This window comes from Gymnoscopelus braueri (genome assembly GCF_963280865.1).
Source record: "Gymnoscopelus braueri genome assembly, chromosome: 13".
NCBI classification, from domain to species: Eukaryota; Metazoa; Chordata; class Actinopteri; order Myctophiformes; family Myctophidae; genus Gymnoscopelus; species Gymnoscopelus braueri.
Window position 1 is genome coordinate 21246296 of NC_137615.1, and position 12364 is coordinate 21258659.

Sequence of the window (12364 nt, forward strand, 5' to 3'; positions counted from 1 at the left end):
GAGTGTGCATACAAAGTTTTACACAGATCGCAGTTATAGGTAAAAACACGAATCAGCCTGTTATAGCGCCACCATGAGGCTGATTTGAAAATGTTCAAGTGCCATTTCTTCCTCGGCTTAGTGGGAATGTGCGTGCAAAATTTAATGGAAATTGCATGCTGTGTTCATGATTTGAGGCATTTTGTTCAAAACGGAGCACTCCTGCAAACTTTGGAAGACAATTTTAGGCAATCAGGATGGAATATGAAAAATGTGAAAGACCTGTTTCGTTTAATGACTATTTCACTAGGAAAGACCAAACATCAGACAAAATAGGTTTCGGTTGTTTATTGAAAAACCCAGGGGTATGGTCGTTTATGGGCGCGTCGCATGCGTTGCATGCGTTGCATGCGTTGCATGGGACTTTGGCTTAGGGGTCCGAGGCGTTAGCCGTGCAGAGGTAGATTAAGGGACCCCGCCTGGAACCTGTAGAATAGGATAGAGGTAGAAAACAGAGGGAGGGAGGGAGGGTTACAGGAAACTAGCACGCCGCCATTTTTGAAATCTGGGTTTAAATACCCCGGTACGGTAGTTGGCAGGGGAGGAGTTGTCAGCTTGGTTGGAGATAGGTGAGTGGTTGGCACTGGTTGGCATGGGTGGAGTTGCTGGTGGCTGGTCAGAGAAGTGATTGGTTGTCTTCTCCTTGGTCAACCTCCTGAACCTCAGTTGTACCAACTCCATAGAGATACTGTGTACTGATTTGCAGGATTTTTGGACAAAATCTGTAGGAGTAGTGTAAAAAAATGTGTTTTCCCAATATTGGTATAAGTTGGAAATCTTACACACTATTAAGAAAAAAAAGAAAAAAAGAAAAGATTGGCTAGATGGTGCTATAACAACAAACGAATAACGATACAGTTTCAAACGTTACCATTTGATAGTTGAGATATGCAGCAGGTTGCATTTGGTTCTATTAGCGTTAAGTGTCAGTTTGAAAGACAGAATCACCACCGCAGTACAGTACAGAATAGTCTGCGTAAATGTGAATGTGGCAACTGCAGGGAAGAGACAGTTTTATTGACATAAATAGTAAACAGGACAGGGCCCAGTATCGATCCCTGCGGCACACCCATTTTAACCAGCAGGAATCCAGACCCCCCACTACCACCACCCTCACACTGACGTCTGTCACATAGTAGGTAGTAGGCCTAGTTCTGAAAGCAGCTGCAAGGAAAGGAAATATATTCATAATAGCCAACATAATCAGAAACAATTTATTGCCAATACATAGAACATACAGTCCAGAAATTGGATTCGGTCATGCAGGTGCAAAAACATGAAACAAACATTGTACAATAATTAACACACAACACAAACAGATTCACCTCTCACATTTTGATGAAAAGGTGGAAAACATGACATGATGACAGAAGGGACATTTAATGGCACTCATTAATACATTTTGACACTTAAAAGGGTCATGAACCAAATTATAAATGACTCTGGACTCTGTGAGCATCATCCTCACCTACTGTAGCCAACCGTTCTCTTGTAAGACAGGAGTCCACATTCTCTTGTTTCTTCCAGAAGGCATCCAAAGAGAAGTAATACAACAGTGGATCTAGACAGCAGTTAACACTACAGAGACACGATGTGGGCTTGATGGCAGATATCCATTTAACCATTATGGCCACATTGAGAGGCAAGAAAAAAATCACAAACATCAACAAGTTCATGGCAAAAATCAGCATGACATTCATCTTGTTGTTGATCCTTGCAGAGTCATTGAGATGTCTGCGAAGAGTCCAGTACACCATAGCAGTGGACACAACATTGACTGCTAGCAGGGCGAATAGTAAAACAGGCCAAATATAAGCCATCACTGGCATCACAGATTTTTCACCACGACCGCCACAAGGTGGAATTACAAAACATGCAGTTTCATTGCAGCTTTCCATGGTTCTTTTAAAATGTACGCTCTCTGGAATGTTTGCAGCCACTATCAAGACCCAAACCAGGGCACAGGCTCTCCAGGCATTGGTGGTGGTTCTCAGATGCCCAAACCTCAGAGGGTAAACCACTGCCAGCAGCCGGTCCACACTGATGAAGGTGATGAAGAAGGCACCGGAGCGGATATTGTTGCGGAAGAGCATAGTGGCCCAGGTACATGCCATAATGTCCAGGGGCCAAGAACCCGTGGCATAGAAATAGACTCTCATAGGCAAGGAGATCACCAGCAGAAGGTCTGATATTGCCAGGTTGATCATGAAGACGGCACTGGGAGATTTAAGGCTGTGACGGCGCGCCAGAATCCAGAGTGACACAGCATTGAGAGGAAAGCCTAACACTAAAATACAGCCAAACACTACAGAATAGGTCATACTTCTGTGACTGTCCAGCTCTAGTCCACTTTCTGTCCAATTTCCAATTCCTGTCATGGTTACTGTTTAGTAATGATGTCTCTTTGAAACGACAGACCTAATGTGTCGCATGTGAACCTAACAGTTGCATAAACCACATGTTCCACACTCTAGATATAACCTTCTAGTAAAGGGTGGAAAATCGTACTTCCTGCTTGTCACAGGAAGTGGCAGTGTGGCCACGCTTACATGAAAGATTCAGTTTCACTTCCACTTCCAGCCATTTATTTGATTCACAGTATCTATAAAGGGTGCACTGCACAGCCACTCTACCACCTGAGCCACTGCCGCCTGATGCCATAATTCAATACATTTCACTTACATGTCCTGAAAAGTTACCCATTCACAGTGTTTTCACGTGTAGTTCAACCTGTGCCCTCCTTTTAAAGACCAGAAATGTAATCCTTTTGATAAAATCTGAATAGTTCCATTCTGAGAGCTTCTGGGTCAAAATGTTACAGTTCCATAGACTAGTAGGAGAAGGAACAATTTGTCAATCATTATGGCTAGTCGGTCCCATCTGTGTAAAGTACATTATGTTTACAGTGCACAGTGTGTTGTAGGCCTAGCAGCCTAGGACAGAGTTTTCCTGTGTGTGTGTGTGTGTGTGTGTGTGTGTGTGTGTGTGTGTGTGTGTGTGTGTGTGTGTGTGTGTGTGTGTGTGTGTGTGTGTGTGTGTGTGTGTGTGTGTGTGTGTGTGTGTATGTGTGTATGTATGTATGTATGTATGTATGTATGTATGTATGTATGTATGTATGTATGTGTGTATGCAGAAGGGGCGGCCATAGCTGAGTGGTTAGTGAGCCCGCCTAGGGAGCCAGAGGCCCTGGTTGCCCCAGGTACGATTTCAGGCCACGCCAGCATATGTGTCGATGAAATGAAATTTGTCCTTGAGCAAGACTCTTAACCCCTAATTGCTCACAGGCCCTCATTGGAAACAAGCCCGCAAGGACTTTCATGAACGTCCTGTTAAAAGGAATTATCCTTGTTTCCGTGGTCCTTTTGGGGACAAAGACAACACAAATAATACATTTATATTCCACAGTTTTGCAGAGACACAGGTACAGTTACCAGCAATATCATACTTCTAATACAGGTCAGTGCTTTCTTGTGGTTTTTTCTGATTTTTTCAAAACATCCCCTCCAACTCCCCCCTCCTCTAAAAAAAAACCCTTTCCACCCACAGAAACAAAGGAAAAAAAGCTAAATGGAAAATAAGAAAGAAAAAAATAATAATGAAACGAAGAAGGAAGAAAGAAGAAAGAATAAGAAGAGAAGAAAGAAAGAAAGTGAAAACAGCATAATGACTCAAATGGTGCCAGCATAAACCACCCACACCCTCGAACCTTGGGTGGTAAATACACATTATGTATCGGGCGTTCTAATCCAGTGAGATGGCTTGTAGTGTTTCAAAGTGAGAAATGAGAGGCTGCCAATGTTTATAAAAGTTCTCAACAGATCCTCGGACAGCAAATGTAATATTTTCTAGTTTAAAAAATGACATTAGGTCCCGCAACCAGGATGTGTTTGAAGGGGGTAAACGTTTGTTTTTTTCCATAGGAGGAGAATTCGACGACGAGCAATTAAAGAGGCGAACAAATCTATATTTCTTTGGCTGGTGTTCGCACGCGTGCGTTGGACCCCCCAGCTATAAATGACTTCCCGCGAGTCTGCCCCACTCCTGTGTGAAGAAGGCAGTGAGAGTTGAGATCGTGATTAGATCATTTCCTTGGAGAGTGAAATGTAAAACTTTTTAAAGCACAAAGACAAGGATCGTTCGGTTGTGTGATGTTTCAACGTTAGTGTTATTTGACAGAACAAACGAAAGGGGAAACTATCACATATTTTAATGATTTGTGAGTAAAATAGTCCAAGCAGTGATGCTGCTGAAACCCAATTATGTAACGATAATTCTTCTGCCCTAAACTTATTGTAACAACTACAGTTCCCAATATTGGTAGATAGGTTGGAAATCTTACACACTATTCAGATGAAAAAAAGAAAAGAAAAGATTGTCCAGATGGTGCTATAAGTTATAACAACAACAACTGAATAACGATACATTTTCAAACGTTACCATTTGATAGTTGAGATATGCAGCAGGTTACAGTAATCTATGTTTTTGGATCTGAAGAAAACCATGAATTGAATTTGGTTCTATCAGCGTTAAGTGTCAGTTTGAAAGACAGAATCAGCACCGCAGTACAGTACAGAATAGTCTGCGTAAATGTGAATGTGGCAACCGCAGGGAAGAGATAGTTTCATTGACATAAATAGTAAACAGGACAGGGCCCAGTATCGATCACGTGTAGTTCAACCTGTGCCCTCCTTTTAAATTCCAGAAATGTAATGACCTCCTTTTGATAGAAATTTGAATAGTTCCATTCTGAGAGCTTCTGGGTCAAAATGTTGTAGTTCCACTAGGAGGAGAAGGAACAATTTGTCAATCCTTATGGTTAGTCAGTGCCATCGGTGTAACTTTGGAAGCCTGCCATAGGCAATGAGGATGGAATATGGGAAATCGGACAGATTCGTGTTGATCACATGACTATAGAGATACTGTGTACCGATTTGCATGACGTTTGGATAAAATCTGTAGGAGTAATGTAAAGAAATGGGTTTTACACAAATCGGCCTCCTGGTGGCGCTATAACAGGCCCATGTGAAAAAATTCTGAATTGGCATCCAGGGAGTGTGTGTGCACAGTTTCGGAGCGACCGGGCCAACGGTGCCGGAGATTAGCTGCTAACACACAGACAGGACGGACGGACACACGGACGGACGGATGGACGGACAAGGGGCAAATGCCTTTCGCCATGCCTTTCGGCCTGGCGGAGACAACAATGGGGTGGCTAATGTCTGTTTCCTCCTGCATGTTCAGGTATACTCCAGAGCAGATGTACAACTTGGTGGCGAATGTGGACCAATACCAGCACTTTGTTCCCTGGTGCAGGAAGTCTCAAATCGTGAAGGGACACAACAGGAACTTGCGGGCAAGACTGGAAATAGGCTTTTTCCCCGTTGTTGAGCGCTACACCTCTGAGGTCACAACTGTACCTAACCACCAAGTCAGGGTAAGTCCATATTGGTCATGAAGGATTTAGAAGGCATTTTGTAGAATCGGCTTCATTTCTTAAAGAAGCAGTCTAGACCAGGATGGGCTTCAGGCCCTTTGGGTTACCATGTCTGTCAGCCAAGTAATGATGAGACATTGATGAGTGGACATTTGTTTTAAAACAGGCTGTGTGTACTGATGGATCCCTCTTCTTCAACCATCTTGAGACAATATGGAGGTTTGGCCCCGGAGCTAAGGACCAACCAGTACCTGCAAGGTGGACTTTTATGTAAGTGCAAATAAATATACTGTACGTCCCCCAACTCACAACAGTTCAGCACATTGGGATTGTATAATAGGACAAAAACCCCAGCCTTGGTTTATGATCTTAGCCTAGTATTGTCAACTGTCAAGGTCACCAAAGGACTCTGTTAATGTTTTTGCACTGTAGAATTCATAAGGGGCCTGTGGAACTTGATAGGTCAAAATGAATGCTATTAGGATTAACTACGTAATTCCAACTCTTTGTTCCTGTACTGTTATGAATGAATTAGCCACTGAAAGGAAGCGCTATATAAAATCAAATTAGGTTTCATTATATGTAGTCTGCTGATGTCCTAAAATAGCTGTCCTGACCACGCATAAGGTGATAAGGGCCTGCTGACAGGGACTGGGGGACAGGGACAAAATGCTTGGCGAGATCCCCCTACGGAAGACCAGGCAACGGCTATACTCAAGTTAATTATTATTAAGGGAATTGGTTAATGGTTTTAAAAGAAACATATTAAATTCTCAACCGAACAGTAAGCCACAGACAGTCTTTAAGGGGAAGGTAAGGTTTAAATGTATTATATCCTGAGAGTGATTCTTTATTCAGATCTCCTATAGCTTCCACAAAGTGGTCGCTAGTCTTTCTGGGGTGGTGAGGGTCTGATTAGTGCTTTCATTGTGATTGGTTATAATGGTTGGAAGTCGAACGATTTTTTTTACTCCTATGTACCTGTACACAAGACGTAACAATTATGCATAACCTTGGTGCAGTGACATACACACTAACACATTTCCACCATCTGTCCTCTGTAGGTGTTGTTTGAGTTCAAGTCCCATTTGCACTCTTACCTGGCGACCAAGTTCTTTGATGAGGAGATTAAGCCATGGATTAAGCAGATAATTGGTGTCTTTGAGTCGCGAGCAGCCAAGCTTTACGGAAGCTCCTCTTAACTGAGAACCAACGCGGAGACAGTTTTTGTTTTTGATTTGTTTTTCGCAAAAATGTAAAACAGCACAGTTACATTTAAAATACTTTGTCTAAAAGGTCCATTCATAAAAGTAAAGAAAGGTGGGTCATGGGCCCCAGTCCGAGGAGTAGAGTTGTTTTGGGAGGTTTGAAGCTTAGTCTTCAGTGACACTGAGGTGTTGGAGTAACAAGAGGTGCAAGCATAGTCAAAAGGGTCTGAATCATGGCCCCTGAGAGGGTCCTGAGGGCCTGAGGGTTGACAAAAGAGGAAACTCTGCCCATAAATCTGGTTCTCTGGTTTACTCTTTTGACCACCTTTGTAGCCATGCTTTCACCTGTCAGGTATTTGTCAAGAATGCAACCCAAATGGGTAATCTCTTCTTTGCTAGAGATAATTGTGTCATCGACTTTGACTTTGAAATCATTTACATTCATCTGTCTGAGGGAATGTTTGGTCCCAGTCAACATGAAGAGTCATCGTTGACTTTGACCACCCTACATTCCTCTATATGGACAGTTACAATAAGTTACAAATTCCGCCTTCCACCCACATATTGTCTTATGCAGAAGACTGGATCTTCTTATTGAACTTCATCACAGTTGTCTTAACAGGTCTTTTGTTTGGTTGTATTATTTGTTGATGTGTTCACAGAACACACTTTGAATGTAAATGATTTATATACCACAAACTTTCATTTATTTACTTAAATGTACATATGTTTTGGGGGATAATTAATAGAAGAAAAAGAAATAAATACATTTTCATCAGTTCATGTTTTTCAGTTGATCACTTGATGGGATGACGTTTAGTGATGGCAAATATGATTTTATGAATGTCTCTGTTTGGGGTGGACTGTTATATGTACCTTTACGTTTGGTCTGTTCAGGGAGAGATCAGCTAAACTTGGGCTCCTTTCTCCAGCCCTCTAAATCCTACCACAACAATGCAGTGACATGCATGTCACTGAAAACAAATAGCTTACGCACGTGTGTCTCTTGACGATAGTCTCTTTTTTCAGTCACATGAGATGGCGAGAGAGGAATAGAATAGAAACACTTTATTAATCCCTGAAGGGAAATTAAGAACCACAGCCGCTCTCATCAGCAAATCACATCCAAGGCAATAAATAATAAAACGTAAGATAAAATATATCAAAACAAGTGAAGTTGCACATCTGCAAGCCTTTTACATAACTAGCATAAGCTTGCACACTACGTCAATCCACTGGATTAAATGCCCCCTAAGCGTTGTAAAGTTTAATGGCCGATGGTAGGCATGACCTCATGTGCCTCTCAGTGGTACATTTTGGCATAACGAGTCTCTCACTGAACATGCTCCTTCCGTTGACCAGTTCTTCATAGAGAGGGTGGGAGTCATTGTCCATGATGGCATGGAGCTTGGACAGCATCCTCCTCCCAGACACAAGTGCCAGGGAGTCCAGCTCCACCGTCTCTGGCCTTCTTAAGCAGCTTGCTGATTCTGTTGGAGTCCACTGCCCTCAGCCCGCTGCCCCAGCACGCCACAGCAAACAAGAAGTACCGCAGTCTCATAGAACATCTTCATCTTTTTTCAGATATTGAAAGACAGCAATCTCCTGAGGAAGGCTCTGCCCCTTCTTGTACAGTACATCCATGTTTTATGACCAGTCCAGTTTATTATCAATGTATACTCCCAGTCCAAGTACTTGTACATCCTCAACAATGTCCACACTAACCCCATGGATGGAAATAGGGGTCACCGGTGTCGTCTTCTTCCTCCTCCGATCCACAACCAGCTCCTTACTTAGTCTTCTTCACATTGAGCTGAAAATGGTTTTGTACAATAATATCTCAAGATTGTCTTTTACCAAATGGGTTGCCAGATTGTTTGACACCCACAAAAGGTTTGTCATTTGTGGTTTGTTTTAGTTTTTATTAAATCCATGTGGATAATAATTTACTGTGACATCTCAGGATTTATCAGAAAAAAATCCCTAAACCATAGCTAACTGCAGACAGTAGGGGGCAGTGTAGGCCTATTTCACTCTGGGGAAGCTCAGTATGAAGCCTGATTTCCTGCAAAGACCACTACCCATTATCCTGGTAGATCTTGTGAAAGACAGTAACGTTTCTTGTCTTATCCTGGTGTCCTTTGTTTTCAAGATCATATAATCTAACTTGGTACCAAACCTAGTAGCCTTCCTGTGTCAATTTCACTTCCCCCTACATAGCTGTTCAGCAGCTCAGCACAAAAACACCACATTCCACAACTCATAGTACTGAATACATAAATATTGTATGCTAGTCTCGGTGTATGGTCAAAATGAGGGATGGGGATGGGACAGGACGGGATGGATTCATGCATTCAAGTCCATCTCCAGCTCTCTTGGATTCCGTCTTTGGAAACATTTTGCCTTTCATAACTGCTACCCCAGTAACCCCACACTGCAGCTGGTTTCTGTGCAGGACACGACTGACATTAAAATGGGCAGCAAATTGCAATGTCATTGCACCGTTTACTTGGAGCTCCAGGCAAATTAACATCCAATGTTGTACAACACTTTGATTTCCTTCTCTTTACCATATGATTCCCGTTTGTTTTTGTTTTCATTTGTGGATGGGTCTTTAAACATGCAAAATCTTAGCTGAATGGTTTATTCATACTACAATTTTAAGTAAGGGAATGAGCTGTATACATGATTACCGTGCAACATATACACAAATGATGTTAATTTTCTGTAGAAATAGAGCACAGTGACACTGTTAGAAATATAATTGTATGGATACACTAATAACCATTGTGTAGGTGTTAAGTTCATTCATAATGTTAATGTACATTAGGTCTATACATTTGGGGAAAGTACAAAATGCATAACTATTTCATGGCTGAATTTCTGATGTAGCTACAATATACACCTGTATATCAGAGTGCTGCGGTTCACATTTGTATTAAAGTCAAATATAAGAACCGAAAAACGTAATATATTCCACAATCCCTAGTGTGTCTATGAGTGCATGTCTGCATTATGTACTGCTATATCCATTCACAGTTACGATACATTTTTACTGTTTCACAATGAGTTTGGCAGAGCAGACTGCCTCCCCCTGGTCATTGGTGGCTTTGCAGGTGTAAATATTGGCATCACCAGGGTCCACCTGGGCCAGTACCAAGGTACAGTGCCCATCATCCTCGTACTCAATCTGCACTCTAGATGATTCAACCATAGGCTGCTCCCCACACAGCCAGATCACCTCTGGGTCCGGGTAGCCTGTCAAGACAGAGGGGGTGGCAGAGTTACAAGTTACAAAACAACTGTTGAAATGGAGCACACAGGTAACCCACTCAGTGCTGAAACTATGACAATTTCATCACAAAAGATGCCTTCACTTCAAGAACTATTAATGGTGGTCAGTCATCAGGTGTAGCCCATTGAGTACGACTCATGGCAGAATTACTGCCAACCATTTTCCAAAGCATACCGTGGTTTGTTTGATTTTAATATGGCAAGAAAATCTAATTACCGAGACAGAGAAGTAATCACACACACGCAACATTTAAGAGCAATTTCTTATACAATTAAATTAAAACATCCATGATTTATTCAGTTATTAAGGTAAGTTTGATAATGTTTTAATAACTTGAAAATATAAACAAATTCATGAAATTTAACAGTGTCCCAGGAAGAGTATTACGTTTATCTGTGTATACCTTGTACGTGACAGGAGAGACGGGCACTGGAGCCCCGTGTCACTGTCTGATCCTGTAGTCTCTGGGAGAACTGGGGAGCCCCCTGCATCTTAAGTTCCAGAGACTGGAGTGCTTGCTCTGTCTCTGGTGTCAAGGGGCAATCTGGGACAGAAGGAGTATTACGAAAGAACTTTAAACCTTGAAGATGTCACACAGAAAAGTGCAGGAGTCCTTGTTTTGAGTCACTGAGATGATCTGTCCTGCTACAGAGAAAGGTTTGAGTTTCTCACCTTCCCCGGAGCTTGTAGGTGATCCAGGGCTGTCTCCTTTAGAGAGCAGAGCCATTCTCTTGAGGGCCAGCATGGCCTTTCCTGCTTTCTATATGGAGGCAGAAAAAGAAGAGATTGACTTTTGCACTAGAAGATCACAACAATGAAGAGTGACTAATACCATAACATTTGAAGAGGTAAGCTTGTGGTGAGATGGTGAGAATGTATAGCTGAAAAATATCAGTGAAATTTACCCATAACAACTACTACTGGTCTAGATGCCCTAGTGAAAGGTATTTAATTTAACTCCGCCAACTGCTCAGCAGTCAACAACAGATGACCGGGGTCATACTGGTCAGTTCCCATTATATCAGTAAATAAAAGGGGTAATAAAGATAGCCATTCAAATAAAAGAAAAAACAGGCCACCTTCCACTTCTGCCTAGCGAGGTATCTCTTCATCTTCTCCTTGGACAGGCTCTTGGTTGTGCCGGGGTCTACTGAGTTAAACATGGCCATCCAGGGGTGAGCCAGGGCTTCCTTACAGGACATCCTTCGTCTGGAACCAGAACACAGAGGCTTAAAATTAATCTCGTTTTGAGACATTTAGGGCTGTCTACCTACATTTTGCTGATAACTAACAAAAGCAAAACAAAGGAGAAGAAAAAGGACAGTTGGGGGGGGGGGGGAGGATTAGATCAAGAAATGATAACTTGCCTTATTGCTTTGACAGTGTTATGGACAACTGTACTGTATATAGACTACGACTAGACAGGATGTGTGAATGTTTGTAAAGTCAGTGCCAAGAATTAGGAAAATGTATCAGATAGCTGTGAGTTTAGCAGAGGTCAAGACACTTAAGGCTGCACAGTCAAAGAAAGGAGGGAAGACAGAGGAGAGAAGGAGGAAGAGAAAGATCCTAGAACCACTGACTACTACTAAAGAAACATGGTTGAAGCATGCTAAGCAGTATTTTGGTGAGACAAACATGTGTACATTTTGAGGTAGGCCGTTTCAAGATCACTCATATTTTACAGGTACTGTAATATGACCTCCAGGTGGTAGGTGAGAGCACCTGATTTCAAAACTTAAAAGGATTAATTTAGTGTGCAAAATAGAAATACTCCGTCCCATTCTCCCTAGTGGGAGTTTTAGTCCAGACCCAGACAACCCTGGTGCTTCTCAAGCTTTGTGTCTGGGTGACCCAAAAAAACAGAGTGAAGTCAGAAGACCACAGTCATCAACTTAGAGCCGCATTATAACACACACACATGCTAGCTGTGCATGAACTGGTGTCCAGATGTCACCTGGTGTCCTTGCTGAGCAGGGAGCTGATGAAGTTCTGGGCCTGCTCAGTGATGTCCTCAAAGCTCTCCTCATCAAACTCCCACTGGGCTGCCGTCACAGAGGCCAGGGTCTCCTCGTCACTTTTACCCTGGAATGGAGACTCACCACTCAGTCTGAGGACCACACACACACACACACACACACACACACACACACACACACACACACACACACACACACACACACACACACACACACACACACACACACACACACACACACACACACACACACACGAGAGAGAGAGATGAATACATACTAGTCTAATAGCTATTAAACATAATATTTGAGCACCACTAGGTGGCAAACAAAGTCAAAAGTTCACTGAGCAACAGGCACATATACTGTAGTGTAGACAGATCAAGGCACATTGTGAAGACACTAGAAGTTC

The 12364-nt window shown here is 42.4% G+C and overlaps 3 protein-coding genes across 4 annotated transcripts in view; 1 reads left to right on the forward strand and 2 right to left on the reverse strand.

The window, feature by feature from the left end:
* Nucleotides 1-12364, reverse strand: part of mylk5 (myosin, light chain kinase 5) — a 32413-nt gene that overhangs the window by 2053 nt on the left and 17996 nt on the right. Inside the window, exons 13-17 of one of the 2 annotated variants that reach the window (XR_013934367.1) lie at nt 11934-12086; nt 11056-11185; nt 10649-10736; nt 10380-10520; nt 9375-9939 (exon numbers count right to left, since the gene is read on the reverse strand). Coding sequence is in view for 1 of the 2 variants with exons in the window: in XM_080447910.1 (XP_080304036.1) it covers nt 9734-9939; nt 10380-10520; nt 10649-10736; nt 11056-11185; nt 11934-12086 (718 nt within the window). In the remaining variant the exon portion in view is untranslated. Of the gene's footprint in view, nt 1-7734; nt 9940-10379; nt 10521-10648; nt 10737-11055; nt 11186-11933; nt 12087-12364 lie in introns of those variants that run through there. The other variant, XM_080447910.1, reaches the window with a different exon arrangement.
* On the reverse strand, nt 1240-2958 carry LOC308099763 (lysophosphatidic acid receptor 6-like). The gene has a single exon (XM_080448518.1). It carries the CDS (start codon nt 2415-2417, stop codon nt 1470-1472), a length of 948 nt encoding a protein of 315 aa, XP_080304644.1. The 5' UTR covers nt 2418-2958; the 3' UTR covers nt 1240-1469.
* LOC308099463 (coenzyme Q-binding protein COQ10 homolog, mitochondrial-like) lies at nt 5216-6675 on the forward strand (the record flags this gene model as incomplete). Its single annotated transcript, XM_080448208.1, has 2 exons — nt 5216-5473; nt 6538-6675. 2 exons carry the CDS (start codon nt 5216-5218, stop codon nt 6673-6675), a joined length of 396 nt encoding a protein of 131 aa, XP_080304334.1.

What these genes read in the sequence shown, in the direction of transcription:
- LOC308099763 (XM_080448518.1), bottom strand. Translation starts at nt 2,417, where the DNA reads ATGACAGGAATTGGAAATTGGACAGAAAGTGGACTAGAGCTGGACAGT.